Source organism: Rhineura floridana, chromosome 4 (assembly GCF_030035675.1).
Source record: "Rhineura floridana isolate rRhiFlo1 chromosome 4, rRhiFlo1.hap2, whole genome shotgun sequence".
Taxonomy (NCBI): Eukaryota; Metazoa; Chordata; class Lepidosauria; order Squamata; family Rhineuridae; genus Rhineura; species Rhineura floridana.
In genome coordinates, this window is record NC_084483.1 from 176,654,618 (window position 1) to 176,681,158 (window position 26,541).

The 26,541-nt window shown below is 41.7% G+C and overlaps 1 protein-coding gene across 9 annotated transcripts in view; it reads right to left on the minus strand.

Annotated features, from left to right (window-relative positions):
• The window catches only part of TRERF1 (transcriptional regulating factor 1), a 93,453-nt gene that overhangs the window by 8,375 nt on the left and 58,537 nt on the right, over positions 1-26,541 (minus strand). For 4 of the 9 annotated variants that reach the window (XM_061625321.1, XM_061625319.1, XM_061625320.1 and 1 more), the window contains exons 2-14: positions 23,892-25,547; positions 23,235-23,287; positions 19,748-19,901; positions 18,157-18,417; positions 13,615-13,984; positions 12,240-12,306; positions 9,143-9,282; positions 7,165-7,268; positions 5,068-5,143; positions 4,813-4,901; positions 3,507-3,620; positions 1,806-1,901; positions 1,397-1,597 (exon numbers count right to left, since the gene is read on the minus strand). In XM_061625321.1, the coding sequence (XP_061481305.1) occupies positions 1,397-1,597; positions 1,806-1,901; positions 3,507-3,620; positions 4,813-4,901; positions 5,068-5,143; positions 7,165-7,268; positions 9,143-9,282; positions 12,240-12,306; positions 13,615-13,984; positions 18,157-18,417; positions 19,748-19,901; positions 23,235-23,287; positions 23,892-25,283 (3,117 nt within the window). In that variant the 5' untranslated portion in view covers positions 25,284-25,547. The remainder of the gene's footprint in view (positions 1-1,396; positions 1,598-1,805; positions 1,902-3,506; positions 3,621-4,812; positions 4,902-5,067; positions 5,144-7,164; positions 7,269-9,142; positions 9,283-12,239; positions 12,307-13,614; positions 13,985-18,156; positions 18,418-19,747; positions 19,902-23,234; positions 23,288-23,891; positions 25,548-26,541) is intronic. The other 5 variants (XM_061625323.1, XM_061625326.1, XM_061625325.1 and 2 more) reach the window with 5 other exon arrangements.

Genomic DNA, 26,541 nt, shown 5'->3' on the forward strand with positions numbered 1-26,541 from the left:
TGAATTACCCATCAATTGATTGTTTTAATTTTTTTATTGTTTCAGTTTGTAAGGTGATTTATTCACTGCCTATGATACAGCAGGGCATTAATTTAGTATTTAAAATAAGATTCTTCATAATGTGTTCTCTCTGTGGCAGTCATGGAGGGAGGAGACTCAAAGGAAATCTTGATTTAAAAAAAACACCCCTTCCACTTTTGACATTCGCTAGGCATTTTTCACCCTGAAATCATCCAAGCACAGCAACATGCTTTTTGAAAAAGCAGATTTTTCAGGATTCTGAAAATTTCCTCCAATTTCTGCATTTGTATAGTTCAGTCACAGAATTCATATAATCCAGCTGTGTCCATATCCAAACCAGCACACACCTCTGCAAGGATTTAATACAGTAAGAGTCCTGCTGGATCAGACCAAAGACCTAGCAAGCCCAGCATTTTGTACTCAAGAGTGGCCAACCAGATGTCTATGGGAAGGACTCAAACAGGACATAAGGACACTAACACTCTCCCACTCATAATCCTTAGCAACCGTATTTATAGGTCTCAGATCCTGGAAGTTGTATATCATCATCATCATCATCATCATCATCATTTAATTTTTAGGCCGCCTATCTGGCCGAAGCCACTCTAGGCGGCGTACATATTAAATTCAATAAAATACAAAATACAGTAAATACAATAAATACAAATAATCATCAATGACAGAATAGCAGCAATTGTAATACATAGCAGCGGGGATTGAGTATATAATTAGCCCATCCCGATAGTCTCAAAGGCCTGACCAAACAGCCAAGTTTTTAATGCTCGGCGGAAGGTATCCAGGGAAGGGGCATGTTGAAGATCAAACGGGAGGGAATTCCAGAGAGTGGGGGCCGCCACCGAAAAAGCCCTCTCTCTAGTCCCCACCAACCTAACTACTTTTGTTGGTGGGATTGAGAGAAGGCCCTGCGTGGCGGATCATGACTAGTACTGACAGCCTTAAACGCAATTAATTAGTCTAATCCCCCTTTCAAGCTGTCCAAGTTGATGGCCATTACTACATCTTGTGGTAGTGAGTTCCATAGTTTAGCTATGTGTTGTGTGAAGCAGTACCTCCTCTTATATGTCCTCAGTCTTCTAAATTTCAGTTCAAAGGATGGCTCCAGATTCTACAATTCTGATAAAGGGAGGAAAGCTTCTCTCTATTCACTTTCTCTCTATGCCATTTTGCTAAGCCCTAAACATTGTAACCTTTCCTCATAGGGGAGTTGCTCCAGCCCCTTAATCATTTTGGTTGCTCTTTTCTGAACCTTTTCCAGCTCTACAATATCCCTTTTTGAGGTGGGGCTACCATAACTGGACATAATATTCCAAGCATAGCTGCACTTTAGAACTAAAATGCTTCCAAGTACACCTACAGCTCCGCAGTCTGGCATTTCACAAGTAAAAGAGGTCACTGGAAGTGTGAGGCTCTGCAGGGAAGGCAGGTGAATGGGTGCAGCAACAGCAGCAGGCAATGGGTCAGGAGAATTCTGGATTTCCATTTCCTCTTCTTTGACAGATTTTCTGTCCTCCTCTGTCTGCTCCTCTTCCTCCAATTCATCGTCTTCTCCACTTGTCTGAAATGCAAAAGGGATTTTAAAGGAAAGTAGAACAGGCCTGCCTTCCCAGAGGCAGGAAGTTGTCTGGGAACAACGAGGGAGAGATGTCCTCTGGAAGTTCCTCTGTGCGCCTGCCTTCCAGCTCTGGTGAAGGGGCCTTTCCCTAAGCTGGCTAACCTCCTCACAACACGAGGAGAGAAAATTGGTTAAAGCAGCTTCCACCCACCTTGTGCCCTTGAGATGTTGTTGGACTGCAATGCCCATTGTCTCTGAAAATTAGCCATGCTGGTTGGGGCTGATGGGAGTTGGAGTCCAGCAACATCTGGAAGGCACAAAGTTAGGGAAGGGTGGGTTAAAAAACAACTCTGGCTCTCTTCACCAATTTATTTATTTATTTAATTTAATTTATATACCGCCCTAAGCCCAAGGGCTCTCTGGGCGATGTACATAAAATAAAGCAATCAGGAATATATAAATACAATAAAACAATAGAATCAAACCAACAAAGGTAAACAAAAATAATCAAACAGTAGCAAAATACAACAATACATATAATAATACGCATTAAAATGCCAAACCCACGCGTGCACATTTTGTCCTGGGGTGAGACAGGTAAATCTTGAGCCCTCAAACCTTCTTCAGTTCCACTCTGTTTATTGGCCTCAGAGGTGAGAGGCAGATTCCAAAGTGTCAAACTTAAGAATTGTATGGGCTTCTGCAAAATAATCTTTCCTTACCTAAGTAACTCTTCTTCCTATTACCCCTACTTCTTTTTATTAGACAGACAGTGAAGTTTCCGCCTCCATTCCTTGCCAAATCTGTTTTTCACAACTCACCCCAGTAAAGAAAGGGATGCATTTATATTGAATGGAGTAAGGGTACTATCAACCATCTCCCCGCTGTTACATCTGTTTCAAGACTTGTGCTTACTGCTGAGTAAAAAAACGTATCGTCTAGAGCCTTTGCTCAATGCGGGATGCAATGACAGCATCCCTTGCAGGGTGGCCATCCAGCCTCTGCTTAAGAACCTACAGCGAAGGTGAGCCCACCACCTCCTAAGGCAGTCTGTTCTACTGTCAAACAGTTTTTGCTGTTAGGACGTTTCTCCTGACATTCAGCGAAAGTCTACTTCCTTGCAATTTCTGCCCACTGGTTCTAATTCTGTCCTCCAGAGCATCAAATAACAAGACTGTTCCATCTTCCGTGTGATAGGCCTTCAGGTTTTTTTGAAGACTGCTATTGTGTTTCCCCTTAAATCTTCTCTTCTACACAAACCCAAATCTTTCAACTGTTCCACACAGGACTTGGTTTTAGACTCTTCTCTGTACTAGTCATCCTTTGAACACAGATGGGGTTTCAATGTCCTTAAAATGTGGCACTCTGAACTGACGCAGTACCCCAGATGTGGCCTGAACAGTGCAGAACAGAGTGCAACTGTGTCTTCTTCAGATCTGGACACAGTCCTTCTGTGTAAGACTACATTAAGATTTTTTTTTAGTTTTTTTTTAGCAGCTGCATCACACGGCTAGCTCATGTTTAGTTTGATACCCACACCCTTTTCACATGTTTGGCTGCCAAGCCAAATCTTCCCAATCCTGTACATCCAAAGGAATCTGCCTTATACCAGGTTAGATTCTTTGTCCATCTATCTTAGTACTGCCTACTTTGACTATCAGTGGCTTCCTAGGTAAGAAGTCTTTCATATTACTTGCTACCTCATCCTTTAAAGTGGAGATACCAGGGACCTTCTGAACCTTGGACCTCTAGCATGGGCAAGTTACTAGATATACAAAGATATACACACACACACACACACACGTACAAAGAGAAAGAGAGAGTTAAACAGGGCAGCCTATTAATGTCAAAAATAAATATCTGCAGAGTACAATTTCACCTCCTAAAAACAAATAAAGGAGGGGGACTTTACCAGGCATTCATCTTTTACTTCTGCTAGGCGTGTCCTGTGTTTTCGTCCTAAGTGCATGATTTTCTTCCAGGTATAGTAGTACTCCACACACTGTGCCACTGTTTTAGACTTCACCTACAGTTAAACAACAATTCAAATATTGCAACATTGATACATGATTGTGTAGCGTTCAACTTTCACATGCACAACATCACTCTTTCACGCCTTGGTTAGTATGGCACATTTTGTTACAACTCAAGAGGCTGGAGGAAGGCTTGAAAGGGTGAGTTTGACTTTGGTTCTTACTGAAGAATTTCTCTTCCTGTACTCTCCAACACATGCTCATTTGTAACCTGTCAAGCCTTCTATAGAGCTCTGGGTGGCCTTCATGGTGACTGTCCTATTTTAACTTCACAATAGCCACCCTCTAAAGTAGGTTAGGCTGAGAATGAGCAACTGGCTCAACGTAACCGAGTAATCTTCATTTACTAAGCAGGGAACATCACCTCAGATCTCCCCAATTCAATGCACAGACTCATCCCTCCAGTCAACGTTCCCCCCCCCCACCAACTTAAGCAACAAATTCATGCTCAGTGTGACCCAGTAAAGTATACTGAATAGTTGGATGGGTCTCTCATAAGCTTAAATGTATGAAAGTCTATTTTGGGGGGGGTGCCACTTCAAGGGTCATCATAAGGTGAGGGCACTACCCCCTGATACCTTGTTTATTGCCCTCCAGCATGGATAAGCATATGTTGCTTGGTGCGCAAGTGTGGAAGGAAAGCTAATGGCCACCATGTGGGGTGAGAGCCCACAATAGTAGTGAACATAGGGCCCCTGTGGGTGAGATTACAGGCAGGTTGAGAGTGTCTGACTAGCTCAGGTGAGAGATGGAGTGGGTCCTTGGATATTTGAAGACTGAGTCTTGGATCCAAACTACTGGATACAGGAGCATCATCTGGAACAGGGTGATGTTTTGCATCCTACTATTCTATTTGTATGTTCACGTTATTCTCTCTCCTGTTTAGCTTAAGCTATTAAATTAGGTTAGCTTGTTTGTACTATTTTATACAATGCTGGATTGCTTTTTTTTTGCATTTACTTACTGATGTTATAATTATTTCTAATAGTTTCCAACATGCTTTTTGAATTATTATATTTATTGTTCATTTGCTGTGTTGTGAGCCACCCTGGGCATGATGTTGTGGAAAAGTGACAAACAAACAGATGATGATGAAATTCTACTTTCATATGATGAAGACTAGCTTAGGAACTGAAAACAAGATCAGAAATGCCAGACCAGATAATGGAACAAGACAATTCTTACCATTTTCTGTACCAAAATAAAATCTTTGCTGTATATGGATAATGCTTTGCTGAACAGTTTTCTTTCAAGGGGTGTCCACTGGTCTGAACCTGAAAGAAAGAAAGAAATGGGAAAGACCCATATATAGATAACTGCTTTTTGTCTGACCTCAACCAATGACACCTAACAGCTGCATTCTTTCCATGGACATTCAGCTCGCTCACACAGAGCTAGCTTATATAAGCAACTCTTTTACTCATCTGTGCAGGAACTTACCAGCATAGTGATAATTTGCCAGAGGATGTGATTTTGCTCTTGCCGGTTTCAACAAAAGAAGCATCTCCAGAGCGACCTGCAGGGTAAAGAGAGGCAAGCAGAATTGTATACAACTTGTTCTCAGTTATCATGATTCTTTTTTCTTTTAATAACATTAATATGTATTAACATTTTAATAAAATAATATTTACATATCATTATTTATAAGTGTGTTTAAGAACTCTGTATATATTCTTTCAGCAGTCCTTACAACAGCCCTGTGAGTAGACCAGTCTTATTATCCCCATATTACAGATGGGCTAGCTGAAGCTCAGAGAGATAGTGGTTTAACCTAAGCAATCTATGTCTTTAGCGATGAGGAACGATTTGAACCAGGGATTTTCCAGTATAGAGTTAATACTATTAATATTCTTAAGAACAAACCACCCTGCTAGTTCCAAGCAAAGATCTACCTAATCTAGCATTCTTGTCTCACAGTGGTTAACCAGATGCCAAAAGGAAGCAGGGCATGAGCTCAATAGCACTCTCTTAATTGTATTCCTCAGTGACTGGCATTCAGTCACACTGCCTCAGATACTGGGGGTAATATAGCCATCACGATCAGTAGCTGCTGATAGCCTTACCCTCTATGAATTTGTCTCTTCCTCAGTTAAAGCCCTCCCATTTTTTTCAATAACATATCACTCTAAATTCACTTCTTTCTTTGCCTTGTATCATTTCCAGACTCATAACTGTATATGGGCCTCAGTTCCTATGAGCTTGCCTTTCCACAGAGGACAGTATTGCGCCATCACGGTAACATTTGGGCCGCTGGTGATAGCAAATAACCCCTATATACCATGGCTCATGTGGTACATCACAGAAAAGATAATGAAGAGAATATGAAGAGGAATTCTAGTCCTCATGATGCACTACAGCAGTTCTATGTCGTGTGAGTGTGTAAAATATTAGTTCTAATCAAGCAAGGAACAGTCTTTAACATATATAGCTGGTACACATCTTTATCTACATCAGGATACTTATCAAGACACCACTGAACTGGCTGGATTGTTTTGGGATGGAGATGGGGATACACAGTCCCCCTTTATGTACAATATACCTTCCTCCTTTCTTGACTACGTTATTATTTTAAAAAAGGTCTTAGATCAGGATGTTTCAGTCTGCTTTTAACTGACACTGGCTTTGTATTTTACAATTATGATTTTAACTATTACTGACATTTTTATATTAATTTTGAATATTATTTTAATTCTGTTTCAGTTAATTGCATTTTATATAAGTTTAACTATTTTATGTTTTGTAAACGCCTTGAGAATGCTTTTACCTTTAAATAAAATAAATAAGAACCAGGCTGGGAAGGAGGGGGGAGTCATTAATAGTTTGGTGAAACTAGCTGCACACAAATAGATCTAAACTGGGGCTATGGAGGCTTGGTCTGGTACAAAGAATGAAGAAAGTAAAAGTATTGGAGGTTTTTCATATCACATCTTTATCTCCAGGTACAAGCAATGAACAGAGCAAGACCTACAACAAAATGTTGCAGTTTCCTCCCTTAACTCCTAACCGGAGTACTCCTGTTCAGAGTTCCTACAAAACCAGTCATGCCCTACTCCAGGACATTATAAGGAGGCTTAAGCAGGGTATGGCATTCCACCACTATCCCACCCAGTTTTCCACTTCTCTTTTCCAACCATTACTCAACTATCCATCAGTACTGAGCATGAGCAATCCTCATAGGTCCATTTTATTTTTTTGGAGGGGTAGGGGGGTAGGCTACAGTCCTGTGTACCCAGATCTGGGAGTAAGCTCCAATGAACATAGTGGGATTTACTTCTGAGAAAATATGCAAGGGATTGCATTGTTAACAGCTAGCTGTTAGCAGTTTTTATTTTTTGTTCCTAAACAAAGGCAGGATATGCATTTTGAAAATTAACAAATAAAAATTAGGAACAATAAACTTCAAATAAAACAAGAGATAGGTGCCTAAGTGAGGCTAAATTTTCAAAGTTATTCAAAAAGCTTATTTTATGTCCAGTTTTCTCGTGAAGCCTGTTATACTTTTAACATGTTAGGAGAGGATACATAAACTGCTCTTACCATGACATCCCCTTTAGCCTCAAAGAGAGAGTGCAAACCATATTCTAGGTTGGTTCCTCCACCAGTCAATACACTTGAGCAACACATGTTTAAGAGGTTGGTCACTGTAAGAAAGCAATCCAAAACAATACTGTCAAACACTTCATTCAGCCTGGCAGTGAGCACACAAACCCCAAGATGATGTCATAAAGCCAAACACAAAGATTCTAATTCTTACAAGCTTGGATTCTCATTCCGAGAACAATAGAACAGAAAACAAGACAGTTTTATCAGAGGGGTTGGGTGAATACATGAAGAGGTGGATGCACACTCAGCCAGAGTTATTTTTAAAAATCCAGCAGAAAAATATTCTTGCTTTTGTCTGTTTTTATAATACTCTTTTACTTGTTTTATGTTATATTTTTGTATACCACATAGTTATTTTTAAATCTGATTTAAAATAAACTAACAACAACAACAAGCATATTTTGCCCTTCAACCTAAAGGTGGCTCAGGGTGGATGGTACATAACAAAACATAAAATGTATAAATGAGAATAAAACCATTAAAGGTGAAATATAAACTAGACAAAAGGAAAATGGAAATCACTACCACCAGAAGTTACAAACAATCCAGCAGACAGTTCAAAAATGCTCAACCAGCACCACAGGCCTGAGAAAACAGGAACATCTTGAGCTGATATGGTAAGAGTGGGAAAATGGTGATCTGGCTAAGGGACATTATGAGATATTATTCTGAACAGATATATGATAAGTCATGTGAAGGTTACTATTAAGAATGGGATCTGTTGGCTGGTGCTGCTTCAAAAGCATTCTGTCAACCTAACAGGCAGTATCAATTTGAGTCTGTTCTTTATTCATTAGCTGCTGCTTTTACCAATCTGATTTTCCCCTCCAAAAATATTGTTATTAACATCAATATTTTCTTTCAAAATACTGATAAATTAAAGAAAATATCAGTGTTTTGGAAATAATGGTATTTTGAAATTGTTATTAATAGTTTTTTTAGAGTGGAAAAAACGAATTGGGTGGATGGGTGGGGGGCACTGAAAGCTGCTTTCCTCCTTTCCTTTCCAAAAGGAAAACAACCACTCTCTGCTTCCTAATCTGAAAAGTGACCAATCTCAGTCATAGCACAGAAAGTGGCAGCAGAGCTTCTTTGCTTTCCTGTATCAGTATTTTCTTTCAAATTATTAGTATTTTCTTTCAAAAGAAAATATTGATAGGCTGGACTCTAGAAAGGAGCTCCCAAGCTGAGAGTGAGGGAGGTGGGGTGATTGCTGCAGAAGCTTAATTCAGTAAGGATGTTTGAGGGGTGAAGTGGGGCTGAGGAAATTAAGAAGGGGGGTCCAGGATTGAGGACACGAAGGAGAACCCCTCCTCTATCCCCTTCTCCCCCCCTTACCCACAGCATACACCAATCCACCTATCTCTGATCAATATTTAGTCATTTTGCTGACTGACCAGCTTCTCTTCTTTGCTTTACTATGTGAAACTGACATGCCTGCTATTTGCTTTGGGGGGGGGGAGAGGATCAGATACAAGGAGGAGGAGGAGGAGGAGGCTGTTTTGGTAGAGGGAAAATAAAGTTTTGCTGAGTATAGCCTGGCCTTGCAGCTCTTGAAAGACAAGACAAGAAGCAAGTCTTAAGGTCATATCCAATGCAGTTATAATATCCAGTGTTACGAAAAACTGCAGAAGCTTGCAGCATTCTGTACTGTTCCGCAGAGATTGCAAATATGAGAACTGTTGGGGAGTCTGGTTTTATTTTTGATCCCAGCGAAATCCTTGCCCATTTCTAGTTACTACCCATTTAATGAAGCAATGACATAAAAGTGGAACCGTAAACGGGGGCAGAATACTGGATGAAGATGTGCACTACAACAGCTCTCCGAGGTGAATCTGAGAACCAATCAACCCAATGCAGGCAAATTCATTTAAAAATAAAAAAACCACTGCAAAGCGAAGAAACACAACACCTCTTTGCTGGAAATCTTTGTCTTCCAGTTCTGGCCCTGGGTTCCAAACTAAAGTTGCTTTGTGATCCTCTTTCCCTGCTGATGCTATGTCTTTAAGTTCAGGGATATCAGCCTGGAATCTTGATCCAATATTGATACGCCTAAAAACAATTAAAGGGAGTCACAGCATTAAACTCAGGGGCAGTGTAGTGCAGTGGTTAGAGAGTTGGAGAAGGACCTGAAGACTAGGGTTCAAAACACCACTCAGTCATGAAGCTCACTGGGTTGATCTTAGGCCAGTCACTGTCTCTCAGCCTAACCTACCTCACAGTGTTGTTGTGAGGGTGCAATGGAGGAGGGAGAATCATGTACGCCATCTTGAGCTGCTTGGCAGAAAGGTGGGATATTCATGTAATATCTAAATAAATGACACAGGCCAAATGCAGGATGTATAAGCTGTGAGGAAAACCTAGGGACTTCTCAAAATGGAGCCTCCTTCCGCAGCTTAAAATGAACTTTTGTTGGAGAAGCAGAGTGGTCTCTGGAGTGTTGTTCAGCATAGAACAGGGCATTGTATTTTTATGTTATTTATTTAGAAGAATTTATAGACTGCTCAATCAGAAAACCCTCTAAGTGGTATACATAATAAAATTATCAATAAAACACTGATAAAAATCAGCAAAAACTGTTAAAAACAAATATACATAACTTAATTATATGTCTGGGTAGGCTTGCTGAAATAAAGAAGTGTTCATCTGCCATCTAAACCAACGGCCCTGGGGTCACATACTAGTTACTCAAGAACACAGGAAGAAGTTATCTGCTAATGTTTTCACAAATGGAGTTTGTGTTATGGATACTATTTTTGGTTCAATTTTGTTTTTTTTAGACACACAGTTTTAAATTGTATTTGACAATTGTCTGTAATTGGCCATACTTTATTTGAATGTGGTGTTAATGTGGTCAAATGTGGTATTTCTAGAAGAGTAATCTAGAAACAAAACTGAGAAAACCGTTGCTTAGAGAATCTGACACTCTTTCATTTTTCCAAAAATCGGGCTTTCTTAACTGACATTCTGTTCATATAGAGGAAGAACTGAGAGCCCTGCCCTTCTGAACTGGGCACAGATGTAGAGGAGTTAGGGTCTTGAAAAATGGTGGGAGGAAAGGTGGATTAATGGAGGACATTATGGGAAAGTATTAAACTGGCAGTATGTTTCATTGAAACCTAACATTAAGGACTGACTACAGTTATATAACATGTACTCTCTTAAGTAGGATGGGTGACACTTCCTAAACTTTGTGGACAATCAGAATTCAAGCTACTTGCAAACGTTTTGCATGTGTGTGGATTAAGCCTAAGTATGGGTAACAAAGCCAAATTTATATAGGGCCCCTGCAAACTTTTTTTTTTGAGGTGTTTCGCAACATATCACTGAGGCAATAATAGTGCATCAGTAGTGGATTTATACTGGACTGTCCACACAGCATTCTGCTTTATTCATTATTCTGTGACGCTTCCCCAGTATTAGTGCATTATTGCTGTCTGGAAAAGTGCTCTTGCGCCATAGCACAATGAAAGTGGGACAACCTCTCCCAACCAAGCCAGAACATTTGTAGTATGAAAAGTTATAGGACTTCTGCAGGAAGCTATGGGACATGCACCAATTGGAAATGAAACAGTATGTTCACCCCCAAACCTTTTGCACATGGAAACAGTATTAAAAGTGGTGTCACATATAACCCAAAACCATCATGAGCAGAAATAATCAAGAATTCACAATTAAAGGGATGTCTGGAGGGGCCCACACTTTCCCTTGTTTCCATCTTCTCCCTCCCTGTGGTGAATTTTAGATGGTAAGCCCTGTGGGACAGAGTCTGTCATCTTGTTGCTACCTTATGCAAGCTGATTCTGCTTCACATTTACATACATATTTAATATTGTGCCCTTGCCCCAACAGAATCAGATGATTAGAAAGCCAAGCAATTCAATGGTAAAACTATCCCTTAAGAAAAGAGTTAAAGGACACAGTTAGGACAATTCAAATTATGATAAACAAGGAAGTGTTAAAACTAACCTGTTCCAATTTTCACCCTAGCCATATGGATTTTTTGCACAAATATAAATACAATAAAAACACTATAAATAAAATGTAATTGCAACATGAGGCGGAAAAGCATCTTGGCTAATATCTGCTTAACAACTATATGAAAACAATTACGTATGCTTATTTCAGCTGTACATTCAATTAATTAATATGCTTGGAGGGCACGAAAAAGGAACTGTACGCTTTGAAATAGAGATTTTATTAATTGTTTGAAAATCTTAAATGTGGTGTCCAATCAATGCAAGTTTTTAACAGGCACCAAGGAGAAATCTGTTCCATTTCACCACAGAGGGACGATCTGCATGCAGGTCAATAAAGATAGGAATGGATTCATTCCTTTGGTGTGTTTAAATTGTCAGTTTCATATGCTTCATTTTGCACTTAAAGGTCCCTTTGTTCCATCTATTTATATTGATTGAGGAATCCAAAACACTACATAGGAATCCTACATGAGCAGTGTTTCAGAGATCACCCTCTGTTTGTGATCATGGCACCACAACACCCAATATACTTGTTCCTGAAACTGAGGGACCTTTCAGAAGTAGCTTCCAAAGTAGCACAAGTTTGTTAAAAAAAATCAGGGCAAACCACTGGCAGCATTCACATTTCACAGTAAACCATAGGTAATTATTTACCATGAACATACATATGGCTCCTGCCTTGCTCCTCCCCTCACGTTAGAAACAAATTATGATCCCTGTGCTTCTAAAACAAGAGACATTGCTAGCTTCACTCCAAACATACCACAATTTTAAGTGTTACATCTGAACCAGAAACCACAGTTTTGATGTAATGCTAAGTCGGGATCAGAGGTTTTGCTCCCACTAGTGGGAGGAGTGAAGCAGAAGCAATCTTTACATTCATGGTAAACCATTAACAATGGCTTACTGTGATGTGCAAACTAGGCCATAAAAGCACTGAATGTAAATACAGTAATGTTTTAGATTCCAACCACTTCAGCTACAACATGGATACTGAATGATGTCTGACTATATGAGGATAATCCTTACGGTTGTATGTCAATGGTCTGTTCTCCAGGCCCTGGGGTGACAGGAACATTGCCTCCATCAACGCTATCTGTAAGAAAAACAAGAATATGCCGTTCTATGTGCAGGGAGACACTCCCTTCACTAGTACATCATTGTTCACTTTCTATTTTTATCCAACTGTGCTTGGATCTTTCTGGGAAAGCTTAATAGAAAACAAAATTTAATTGAGACAAAGAAGGGATGACCCACAGCTCAGGCATGAGAGTCCATACTTTTTATAGAGATAGCCCTGGGTTCAGTCTCTGGCATTTTCCAGTTAAATGGGTCATGAAGCAAGTGGTGGGAAAAGCCACTCCTTGAGATCCTGGAGAGACACTGCAAGTAGGAGTACACAATGTTGACAGAATGTAAGGCAGGGTTGATGAACTGTGGCCCTCAATAAGGTTCTGGACTACAACTCCCATCATTCCCTACTGTTGGCAATGCTGGCTGAGGTTGATGGGAGTTGAAGACCAACAACATCTGGAGGGCCACAAGTTTCCTACCACTGTTTGAAGCAAGTTTCACATGTTCAACTGTGTCTTTATATACACACTCTATATGTCTGGGAACAATTACTAGCATGATCTTTGAACCTGAGGCTCTTTTATAAAATTATTTCAAATTAAAACTCCTAAAAGGTATTATTCAAGGCCACAATCAAGTGCACTTTCTACATCTGCATTGATGAAATCAGAAAAAAAGTTGTATAACAATGGTGAAAATTGTGCTGGTTTGAAAGGCAGAATTCTTTCCTTCAACTCATTCCACTACAAATGGAAATTGTACAAATGGAATGATGTATGTTTGTCCCTTTTCAACAGACTATGTCATGATTTCATTACCTCCCAATCCTCATACCTCCACAGTGTTCCAGAACCACCCAAGATGTGAGAATACACATCTTTCTGCATATGCCTTTCATCCACAGAGTCCTCATGACAAGAACCTAAGTGGAAGTGCCATTATGACACTCCTGAATCTCCAGTCCACATGGCTGATAGGGGACCAGTACAGAACCAGAGCAAGATGAGGGGTTTTAAAGGCTAAAGACATGATCAGCCACTTTACACAATGCACCTTTGTTGCTAATGATCGTTTAGCTTCATCCTAGGATTGCCTGGCTGAATTTCAGGGACAAGTGAAGGAGTCTTCAAGGACAGCATGTACCTGGGAGCATTTACTGCATTCCCTCTGTGGACATATCTGAGCAAGAGAAAAGCCGCTATCTGGGTGACCACAACACATAAACATGGTGGGAAACAGAAACCAGATCCAATATTGAACCAACACTGTGCTATACAGAAATGAGGCAAGTCATCAGCACAGACTTCAGCTAAGTCGGCAGCATACTTACTAGATCGACAGAGGAGTATCCGGGGAGTGGGTGTCAGAGGAGTGAGAGGCAGCTGGGCGTGAGATGAGCCATGTGCGGATGTGATAACGCTGCTGAAGAGGCCAGATCCATGACGTACCGGGCTGAGCATAGGAGGTGGGGTGTAAGGAGGGGGATCATGAGTCCTGTCAAGCAGATGGTCTCCTAGGATGCGGGGAGAGCGAAGCTGGCTTTGGTATAGTGTAGCACCCAAGTGAGATGTGCTGAGGTTGAAGGAAGGAGGTGGTATGAATAGTGGCTCGGGTCTGTGGCGATATTTTTTCTTGTCTTGAAATGGTTTGAAGTTTTCTTCAGAGCTGGCGATGCTTTGGTGGTGTTTTCTGTTGAGATCCTGAATGGAAGGTTTTCAGCATGCAGATATTTTAGCCGTAATGTAATAATATTACACTATATTCCTGGATTCTTAGACTGACATGAAAATCTGGACTAACTAATGAGCCTCTACGATCCAGCCTATGTTTTGACATCAACAAGGTGATCCCAAAGTCAACATCCACCCCTTCCTTCTTATTTTCTGTTGACAGCTCAGCTATAGTTAGTTAAAAAGTGGACTTCCATCCAGCACTCCTCAGTTCTTGGATGGTTTGACAGAGTGTGGGATTTTCTCAATGCTAAAATGATTATCAAATTTAAGTTAAAATAGGCAGAGCTAAACCAGAGACCTTCCTATTTACTTGGGGTCCATTTGCTGGATCTGTCAGAAATCTTGACAGATTACCAGCACAGTCTAAAAACAAAATATGAGACTCTATGTACATATTAAAGCCTTGCAATTTCACCTCCTAACCTAGCTTTGAAGTTTACTTTCACTATCAAAAGCGTTCATGAGGCCATGCCTTACTTCACTGTTAAGTCCTTAACAGGCTTTATTTACATGTATGACACGGATCTTATTACCTGTGTTTGCTGCTTATTGCTGCGTATAGGCTCCAATTATCTTATTCACTACTCGGCTTGTTTATTTTTATGTGTTTAGAAAAAATTATAAACTGTTTAATCAAAAAGCTCTCTAGGCAGTGAACAAATAAATAATAAATGAAAGCACAGCTAAAATCCACAAAACAATTAAAAAACAAATATACACAAAATAGTTATCAGCAGAACGCAGGTAAAATTAGTAAAAACTTCTAAAACAAATATAGATAACAAAATTATATGTTTGGGGGTAGGCTTGCTGAAATAAAGTTTTCAGCAAGCATCTAAAACAATAGACTGCCTATGCTATATGCCAGTGGTTCCCAAACGTTTTTCCCCATGGACCACTTGAAAATTGCTGAGGCTCAATGATTCTGCTGCCTGTTGTAGCAATTGTAATGCATATAATTCCACAGAGTTCAAATTGTATTACAATAAAATGCAGGATGAGAAATAAAAGATCATCTAGTGTCTAATCATGTATCATATTGTTTAAAAAGTTGATTTTTTACTTGATTTTTATTAGAAAGTTTAGTACCTGATGTCTAGAGGATATTTTGTTCAGTTGTTTGTTATGTTTATGAATTTTTCTTTTATTTTTGTAGTTGATGTTTTTCATGCAATATTTATTTTTATACTAGAGATAATGTTCTGTTTAGTTGTGAATTGTGTTTTATAGGTTGTGGAAATTCTTTAGGGGTTTTTTGTACTTGTGGTTCATTTGTTTTAACATGTTGTAAAAAGCTAAAGAGTTTTGTTTAAATATAAAAAGTACAGAAATTGTCCAAATAAATAAAATAAAGAAGCAGTCAAAATACCATTTAAAATCAATGTGAATATTTAATGCAATGGATGTGCCATCTCCCATTTTCAACCACAAATCTGTGGGCCACCTCAATGAAGCTCATGGACTGCTGGAGGTCCACAGAACACAGTTTGGGAACCTCTGCTATATGCTAAATGATGTTTGTTTTTTGAAAACATTCATTCATTCATTCATTCATATTCCACCCTTCCTCCCAGAAGGTGAAATATTTTGTTAAAACTTTTTTTTCCATTTCTTAATTTGTAAAGAGTACTAATACACCTCTGAGATAAAGGCTTATAGTCCATTTTCAGAAAACAAAAGGGCCAATATCCCTTTCCCCCTCTGAAGTTGATACTAAAAGGAAGTTAGGACAGTGTGTTTGTGCATCTCTGCTGGTCTTCACTGGTGGAGAGAAGTACCAGTTGGAAAACCTCTGCAATGCAGAGACCCCAGCTGTGCCCAGGCAGGCCGAAATCTACTGCTAGGGTTCTCCCACCACGGAAAGCCCTGAAATACCATGTTGCAGGAGCAACCATGAAAGAAGCATGATCAGGTCAAGTTTGACATTAATGTGCCTGTATCCTCATGATACCACTCCTAGTACGAGTTATAAATTGGGGGAATCCAAAACAAAGTCCACTATCAAAGCAAATTTAACTGTCACGCGTGGGGAACCTTCTTCAGCCTGAGGGCCGCATTCCCTTCTGGGCAACCTTCTGGGGGACATATCCCAATGATGGGCATGGCCAGAGGCAAATGTTGTTGGAGCTGCAAATATAAATTTTACCTTTCTGTAACAGACTAGTTTTTACACACACCTCTCTTTATTCTCCATCCAGGCAAGCAGATGGAATTATGAGAGTTCAAGGACACATTCGAGCCAGGAAACACACTCAAGGTAGGAATGAAGTAGGCCCAATGAGGGGTGTGGCTGGGATAGCGGTGGTGGTATAGCAAGAATCTCCACCTTCTGTGTTGATGTCACTTAGTGGCAGCAGCAGATGGCTAGGGTGCCTTATAAATTTCCCAGAATGCCGTGGAGCACCCAAGGTTAGATTTGCTCAAGGACATGTTTTTAACTGTGACTGTGTTTTAGAATGCTTTTCTTTTTCTTGTTTTGCAGTTGTATTTATTGATATGTTTTCCACCCTAGGCTCCTTCGGGATGAACTGCAGGGTATAAATGTAATAAATAATAATAGGAATTGTGGGAGATTTAAAGTGGCGGCCTATAACCGCCTTCCATTCATCAGCATAGCAGGGGGTGGTACGGCAAGAGTCCATGCTGGTGAGCCCTGCCAGGGCACTAAGCCCCAGCAGCTGCCTGTGGATACCAAGTGCAAGCTACATTACACCACAGCTGGAGCAGCTTTTTCAGCCCAAGGGCCTCATTCCCTTCTGGACAATCTTCTGGAGGCCACATGCCATTGGAGGGCAGGATGAGAGGCAAAAGTGGGCAGAGCAACAAATGCAATTTTTTACTTTTGTTCAATAGACTTGTTTCTGCACACACCCCTCTCTATTCTCCATCCAGACAACCAAGAGGCATTACCAGAATTCATGGACACATTCCAACCAGGCGAAAATACGCAAGGAAGGTCTGAAGCATGGCCAGTGAGAGGTGTGACTAATAAGAGGATGTGGTGTGGGGAGAGTGCTGATGGCCAGGTACAGAGGTTTCGAGGGCTGCATTTGGCCCCTGGGCCTGAGGCTCTCCAGCCCTATTGTACACAGAACTGCCGCCCTCATCCGATGAGTCAGTGTTGTGTAGTGGTTAGTGTGCTGGACTAGGGTCTGGGAGACCAGGATTCAAATTCCCACTTAGCTACAAATCTCACTGCATGAGCTTGTGCCAGTCACTATATCTCAGCCTAACCAACTTCGCAGCATTATTCTGAGGATAAAATGGAGATGGGTAGAATCATGCACACTACCTCGAGGTCCTTGGAGGAAAGATGGGATAGAAATGTAATACATATATAAACAATCCACTACACAAGCAGCATTGTGTGGGACAAAAAGGGGACCATCGTACTGACTCATGGTGGCTCCTGGTGCAATTTAGAACCTGGAAGATCAGGGTTCTCAGTAGTGTAGGGAGCCTCCACAACTATAGCGTTAGCCATACAAGTGGGCCATTGCTTCAGAGGTTTAGCCTTGGGGACGGCAACTGAAAAGGACTGAGCTTAGTCCACTGTCCCTTGGTCTCCTCCACACGATGCTGCTCACGTATGGGAGTCTAATCGGTGACGAGGGTTTGTATCCTTGATACTTCAAACAAAAAGATCAGTAATCCACTTTTAAAAAAAGAACAGAAAAAAGTGGTTGGGTGTCTTTATGTGTAGGGAACATAGGAAATAGACCAATCAAACCCTTCACAATACCTACCACGGTATATTATTCTTACAGTAACCATCAGAAGACAGAGACTATTTATGTACTGGAGTCAATATTACACAAAATCCCACCCCACCCCACCCCACCTTATTAAAAAAGAAAGTGGTTTTAAGAAGCAACACTTAAACAAAGAAGCACAAAGAACACTGACAGGCAATAAATCCCTTTGTGTTGTGTTTTGTTTTAAGCTTCCAATTTAAGAATATTGGGAGAATCCAGAAAAAATAATCGATGCTTGTTCTGTATGAACTGGAAGGGACCCTGGGTACCCTTACTGCACACTTCTAAACAGGGGTGATGTTTAACAGGAAGCACTTCTTAAAAACACACACAAAGGGATTTATTAGGCACCTGTAGCACAGTTAGTGGCAAGAGAACACTCACAGAAGATGCGCATGGGCTGGCCGCTTTAGGGGAGTGCGGCGGAGAGTATGTCATCCTCACAAGAACAGGCATCTCATCATCTGAGATAGGCTTATCTTTGAGTGTAGCAACACTGGCGTCAGCCACCTGCTTGCTGGGATCGGGCGAAAGCAGCTTTACAGGGACAGAAACAGGCATGACGATAGGCATGAAGCTCTCCACCTTGGAGGGCAGCTGCTTCTGCTGGTACTGCTGCTGCTGTTGCAGGCTTTCTCCTTCCTCCTGTACAGACAATCAAAGGCGTTCAGCCTCAACCACAGATGGCTCTCAAACTAGAATGCTAAAAGGCAGCATAAACAACAAATGTAGAGTCTTCTGGCATTTGAAAGCCTGACCACTCGCAGCTGGATTACTGCAATGCACTCTATGTGGGGCTGGTCCTGGTCTGGAAGCTCCAGCTGGTACAGAATGCGGGAGCTAGACTGCTAATGGGGGCACATGGTCAATAACACATGACACCATTGTTAAGACATCAGCACTGCCTGCCCACTTACTACTGAGCCAGGTTCAAGGTCCTTGTATTAATTTACAAAGCCCTAAACAAAGTAGGTCCAGGTTAACCTAGGGACTGCCTGAACCCTTGTATCTGAGCTTAGTCACTGAGACCATCTGCAGTAGCATCATAGGTTGCCCCCCAAGTTGGTCACGCTCATTTGACATAAACACAAAACTAAGCTTTTAGCGTTGTTGGCCCAGTCCTGTGGAATGCTCTTCCAATAGAGATTCAGCAGGTGCCTTCTATTTTAACTCTTAAATGTCTGCTGAAAAACTTTCAATGTGACCAGGCTTGTGCAGACAATTAAAAAAAATTTTCTGTAATATTTAGCTGATGATCTGGAATTTTAATTTTTTATGTAGTTATCTCACTCTCTCTCTCTCTGCATTCGTGCGTGTATGTGAGAGAGAACCGCTTTGATATTTTTAATGAACTTTTAAATACATACATGCATACATACAATAAAGGTTAGCTGATTTCTGGTGACATCAGCCATTGCAGACTAGAGCACATTCATCTGAAGACGCAGTAGATCCATTATATCTCAGCTGTTATTGTGTGCAGTAGGGTAACCTGTCTACTTCTCTGATAAATTATCATGAAATGTAGCATTCATGCCCTGGGCAGAAATTACTCAGGACAAAACAGAAAGTTGGCCCAGGATGGGTGTTGGCATGTGGGGAGGGGGGGAACCCACATCAAAAGAATGCTTTTGTGTTTGAGAAACAAGTAGTTTGCCCTTAAATGAACTGAACAATAGAAGGGTACATACAGATCTGCTCATTGTGAGGAGCCCTTTTTTACCTGGAGGCTAGCCAAAGGTTGCCCTCAAGCATAGCTCTTAGGTCTATACATGACATCACACACAGACAAATCTCCAGTAATGGAGAATGAACACACTTGAAAACAAAGCTGGAAAAAGACACATTTCTTTGACAATAGAAAGATCAGCTCAAGAATTATTACATAAAAAAAAAAGAAATAGCAAAGCAAAGTAAGCAGCAAACTTTAGCAAGAAAGGGGGAAGGCAAGGTAGCAAAAATATGACACTGTTACCTGTCTGAAGATAGGAGACGCCCGTATCCCTCCATGAGACCTCATGTGGCCATTTAGCGCTGGTAAACTCTTAAATTCCTTTAAGCATACAGAGCATGTTAGTTTGCTCTTTGTTTCAGATCTCTCAGTATAAGTTTCTTTGTCATGAATGCTGCTGTTGAAAGGGGTGGGGAGAGAGATGAAGAGGATATCATTTTAATAAGAAAGTTTCCAAATCAACTGCAATTCAGCCATATACAAGCACCTTTAACAGAATTCCAGATTCTCTCAGTCAGGACAGGCTCAAGACATTTTGCTGCTTCAAGTAAAGGACCAGAAGGCTCCCCTGCCCATCCCCATTCCATATCCATAAAAAGCTCACTGGGTGACCTTTGCCAGTCACCATCTCTCAGCCTAAGCTAACCTACCTCAGGGGGCTGTTGTGAGGATAAAACGGGGAGGGGGAGAACCATGTACAGTAGGGCCCCGCTTTTTGGCGGCCCGCTTTTTGGTGTTCCGCTAAGACGGCAGCTTTCAATAAGAGTACGGCCCCACTCATACAGTGCTTGTTCCAGTTTTATTGCATTTTTCGGGTGTCGGGCACCATTCTATTGAATGAGTTCCGCTTTTCGGCGTGTTTCGCTTTTTGGCAGGGGTCTGGAACGTAACCTGCCATATGAGTGGGGCCCTACTGTACACCAGCTTGAGCTCTCTGGATAAGACGTAGGATATAACTGTAATAAGCAAACAAAACAAAACTATCCAGACTGGCAGTTATTCTTATTTTTATGAACCTGTAATCTTATTTCAACATTGGTTAACAGGTCAAAATCCTTTACTGCACCTGAGGGCTATGAGACAGCTCAAGGGGCACAGGGCAGGCCACATGGCCACACAGTTCTGTCATCCAGCACCTCACCACTGCTCTCCGCCCTTCAGTATCTGCTGCTTGAGGCAGCTGCCTTGCGGTAATAAATAAATAATAAATAAATAAAATTTTATTTTTAGGCCACCTATCTGGCTGAGTGAACAGCCACTCTAGGCGGCGTACATAATTAATTTTAAAATACAGTTATAAAATACACATATAAATACAATTATAACATATTCAGTTTACCCCCATCTGTACACTATAAAACTAAAATTAACTAGGGGTTCTATATGCCCGCTGAAATAGCCATGTTTTTAGTCCTTTACGGAAACCTACCAAGGAAGGGACATGGCGTAGATCGCATGGCAGAGAGTTCCAGAGGGTGGGGGCCACAACCGAGAATGCCCTCTCTCTGGTCCGCACCAGTCTAGCTGTTTTAACTGGTGGGACCGAGAGAAGGTCTTGGGAGGCTGATCTCGTCAGGCGGCATACTTGGTGATGCTGGAGGCGCTCCTTTAGATACACTGGACCGAAACCGTGTAGGGCTTTAAAGGTTAGTACCAACACCTTGAATTGGGTTCGGTAAACAACTGGTAACCAGTGTAGATCTTCAAGTACCGGGGTGATGTGATCCCGCTGGCGGCTATTCGTAATCAACCGTGCCGCCGTGTTCTGTACCAGCTGTAATTTCCAGACCGTCTTCAAGGGTAGCCCCACGTACAGCGCATTGCAGTAGTCTAAGTGAGAGGAGACCAGTGCATGCACTACCCGCGGGAGCAGATGAGCCGGAAGATAGGGTCGCAACCTCTGTATCAGATGCAATTGATACCAAGCTGCCCGGCTCACTGCTGATAGCTGAGCCTCCATGGACAGCTGGGAGTCAAGAATGACCCCGAGGCTGCGAACCTGGTCCTTCAGGGGCAAACTAACCCCATTCAGCACCAGGTCAATATCTCCTAATCTTCTCTTGTCTCCCACAAGCAGTACCTCGGTCTTGTCGGGGTTCAGTTTCAGCCTGTTGCCTCCCATCCATTCACTTATGGAATGTGCTGGAACTGCTCTCAGAACAGGAATACATGGTTGTGATGTGTGAATTCAGCCAGAAACCATTTTTTAAAAAATTAACTCAAACATCAGCCCAGTATCCAAAATTATCTCCTTTGTTTGCACGCTGACCATATATTGCATTAAAATAACTAAGGCACATATAACACGCTTCCTAATGTTTGGAAGCAGGACTTAAAGGCTACAACAGCCAAATCCCACTTGTGTGGCAGGAAACAACTGAAATCAACGGGATTGGTTTCCAGATGAATGGGCTTGAAATTAGGGTTCAAGTTTTCCACAAAACCTCTGTCAATTACTTCGTATAAACATCCGAGTGAGAACAGGGCCAAAGTTTAGGTCAGTTAAATAAGCCCCCTGCCATCCTCCAGCAAAAAAACGAGAACTAAAAACTACCTTATAAAACTACAGTCCTATGGAATGGGTTTATATCCTATTGAACATAGTGACATTTACTTCTGAGTAAACATGCACAGGATCATACTGAACATTTAGTTCCCTTTACATGTTAAACAAGTGAAGAAGTTGCAGTGTGATTGTCAGGTCCATCGCCCCTGATGTTGGGTACACCATACCACCATCCCACCTCAAATGTCTATGTGTTGGAGCAGACATCTGCACTGTCAAAAGGTATTTCTTTTGAGGTGTTGGAGGGTCCCCTTTCCATGGAGGTTTGGAGGAGTGGGACAAAGATACATTTTATTGTATATCCCAGTCTCACAATAGTAAGAGGACCCATTGATCTAGAGCAGGGACAGGCAGAGATTTAGACTGGGAACTATGGGCAGATCTGCAGTAGATTAGCATGGGTTTCTGACCACCACCACCCCAAACTATCTAACAAAAGCAACAATTTAACAGCTTCTCTCCCTACCCTGAGTTAGGCTGCTGAAATAAGAAAGGTTTGCTGGGGAAACAGGAGCGCATTTTTTAGCAGTGATGAGGGACCCTGAGCTTAATTCTTAGCATGCAATCCACCCTTCCAAAAGCCATCATTTTGCACTTAGCTTTGATTTGTTCTAGTAAACAAAATAAAGTAGATCCCGCAAATCTGAAAGTCTGCCCATTCCTGGTCTAAAGGCATCTTCACAAAAGGGATCCTAGAAAAAGGGTCCATCTGTTGCCCAGTGTCTGCATCAGATCTGGGGTTAAGTAGTTGTTGTTTTAAAGTGACCTGACCACAACTGGACAATTTTTGGGTAAAAATTAATGAAATTCCTCCTTTGAATGCTGAAAATGCCTGCTATTGATTGCTGTTATGAAGTTTTAACAGGCTGGTCCTGATCCAATTCAAGAGTACTTGTGATAAGATGCAGAGTAGGCATGCACAAGTCAAGCCATTTGAAGGTCACTTTTATGTAGAAGGTCCCACCACTAGATTAGCCCCTCTACCACAGACTGAGGTAGCTGCCACCAAAACCATTAGTCAATATTTGGCAGAAGAAGTACCTGATGCTCCAAAGCTCTAGAAGATTCTGTTACATGGCCAGAGCATACACATATGGAACCACACAGAGCCCGTTATTTTGGGACTTAAATTAGGAGCACATGTATAGTTAATCACAAATATACCTTTGTTCAGGGGAAACTGACTGGAGTCTTCCACCAGGCAGCTGGATCTGTGGCTAAAGAAAGAGACAATAAATTCTGGTATATATCAGCATGTTGAAGAATTATCAGTGTAGTTTGTCAAGGGTGCTGTGAGGAATAAACTACAGTGCCCAGGATTCTTTGGGGGAAGTCAAATGCTTTTAAGTGGGCTTTAAAATGCATGGTGTGTACACAGCCTAGGTTAAGACTTTCCTCTTCACCCAGGCATTTGATGGTTTTTGATTCGGCTGAGAAAAGGCTTTATCTAGTACCTTTCTGGGTTGTTGATAAGTCTCCCCCAGCCTCCTGGCATGGAAGCTGGTGTTTGATGCACTGATTTGACTATTTAAATTGACTATTGTTTACAATTTTATTATGTACGTGTTTGATTTTATTTTTGTAAGCAGCCCTGAGTGCCCTATTATAGGGTAGAAGGGTGGGATAGAATTATTTTAAATAAATAATAAATAAATAAATGGTTATTTTTAACCATTTTGTAAGTGCATAAATTGACCGCCCTGTGTTAGTTGACTAAAAAATAAATAAAATAAAAAAATAAATAAATTACGGGTTCACAAAACTGTTGTTCCAGGGGAAGCATCAAACTTCTGAAAGAATCCCACTTCAAATGGTACGTACCTGAGGCCACATTGTGCTGGGGGACAATGACTGGGGCCCTTTGTTATTCACATGGCTACTTGCTGGAGGAATAAGAGGTTGAGGAGCGATGCCCCCACCAACAGAATTGATGTCCTGCTGTGCTGGACCCTCATTCCCTTCTGGCATGGGGAATCCGAGATGCGAATCCATCAGTGCCCGAGTCTTGTTGTCACTCTGATAATGGTTTGGCTGACTGGCATCTCCTGGTGGCTGCAGTTGTTGCTGCTGCTGCTGCTGCAATAAACTTTGTGGATACAAATGTCTGAAGGATTGCTGTTGATCTTGAGAGAAGTACTGAGGCACTGCTCCCAGCTGAATGAACTGCACAGAGTGACTCCGATCCTGAGAGTACTGGTGAGTCTCAAGCAGAGGCTTCTGGTCAGGATCTCTGTGATAGGGAGGAAGTTGCATTTGCATCTGCTGCTGCTGCTGTTGCTGCTGCTGTTGCTGTAACTGTTGCATCATAGGCTGTATTGAATAATATTGAGCTGTTTGCACTGGGCATTGTCTCTGCTGTTGCTGCTGCATCTCATGTATTAAAAGCCTATGCTGTCCTTGGTGGGACTGTTGCTGTTGCAGATAGTATTGATCCTGCTGTAGCTGCTGTGGCAGCAGGTGCTGAGAGTGCATTTGCTGCAAGTGGGCCTGTCCTTGGTGCATAGCAGGGTGCATCTGTAGATGGGCTAAATGCTGCTGATCGTCATAATAGAGAGGCTGTTGGTGCACCATCATGTGCATATGCTGCTTCTGCTGCACACTGGCAAAACCCTGATGGGCTTGCTGTGGAACCTGTTGGTATCTCTGCACAGGCTGCTGCTCAACAGCAGGTTTCTGAGACAGCAGTTGCCGAAGAGCACTGTCGCCAGTGCCCTCCATCACCTCAGGCTGAGCCTGAATGACCTGAGACACATTGTTGACTTGGATCCTCAAATTCTGGTTAGCGAACACTTGGGCAAAGGAGTCCAATTTATGCAAAACCCCACTAGTCATTTTCTGTGACCTGACCTCATTGGCTTGGGAACAGAGATGCTCATATCCATCAGTTATTTCGCCTTGCCCTGCTGAGCTCCACATGACATTCTGATTGTTCCTTACTGGGATGTGGTTCCCAGAACCCAAATGGGCCCAACTTGACGGCCTTGGAGAATCCATCAACCCAAGTGTTTTGGACCCAACATTCAAACCTATGTTTTCCCTAGTATCATGAGAGAACGGTGGGGAAAGGGGAGAATCCTGAGATGTATCCATGGCTGATGTTCCATAGCTGTGGTTTAACGGTGCAAGGGAATTCAGGTGTTGCTGCTGCTGGTAATATAAGCTTTCGTTGTTGTTAACAATGTGGTTCGTTTTGTACATCTGCTGATCTCCCATTTTCAGCACTTTTTATCTCCTCAAGAACCATTTAAAACAAAATAAAACCCCCACCAAGATCTGTAATCCCTGAGAGATCCCTCACACACAAAACTGAACGTTGTGAAGTTATTTATTTTTTCAGCTGGTCCTTGCCACTACAGAATTAAATTCTTTTGCGATGGCCATTCCACTTTCAGGCTAAGGATGTTTCATTCCTTCATGAAAAGGCTAAAAAAGTATCAGATGTCAAAGAAGGCAATATATTTTGCATGCTCTGGGCACCTGGGAAGACAAAAGAAAAGAGTGTAAATGTTTCTATTCTGCACATCCTTATCTCTTTCATTTGGACAAGAGTGTTCTTAGTAAGGTAAAAAAGAAGACATAACATTGACCTTATTCAAAAACACAGTAAAAAAGAAACTGCAAATTTTAAATCTGTGATCGATGGATGGAAATGGCCTTCAAGTCGATCCCGACTTATGGCGACCCTACAAATAGGGTTTTCATGGTAAGGGGTATTCAGAGGTGGTTTACCATTGCCTTCCTCTGAAGCTGAGAGGCAGTGACTAGCCCAAGGTCATCCAGTGAGCTTCATGGCTGTGTGGGGATTCAAACCCTGGTCTCCCAGGTCCTAGTCCAACACCTTAACCACTACATCACACTGGCTCTCATCTTTAAATCTGTAATCATTGATTATGAGACTAACTGCGTATTACACAGAAACATATGTAAACCTTAAAAAAAAAAGCAAAAGCACTTTGGGAAGGAATTTAGAGTGGACACTTAACCTGCCCTTCACTTTCTCACCCTAAATCCAGTCACACACCCACACAATTTCAAATGCATATTTGCTGGCTGAGATTCTCAACAACAAATTGGTGGAGTGGGTAGGTAAAGTGCTGATTCAGAATTCCACTCCCCAAAAGGACAGTCATAAAACCAATTGCCCCATGCATTAGTCTTCTTCTATGCCAGCCCTACCAAATAATTCCCTTGCATCCCCTATGGAACTCCTCAGGAAGCTGGACGTTTGGCTGACAAGACGGAATGCTTGCAGCAGAGCCCCTGCCTCCATTTCTTTGCCACAGGTGCATCCCAACTCAGAGTAAAGAACGCTAACTGCACCCAGCCTTCTCCTCCCTCCAGGTTGCCCAAGAGTCTGGCTTCCTTATTCCATCTGTCCCTCCCTGCATGCAAATGCCAGAGTACAGGAGACTAGCACTATTAAGGCAGGACAAGAGAGAGGATGGAAAGGCAGAGTGAGTTAGCAGGGAGA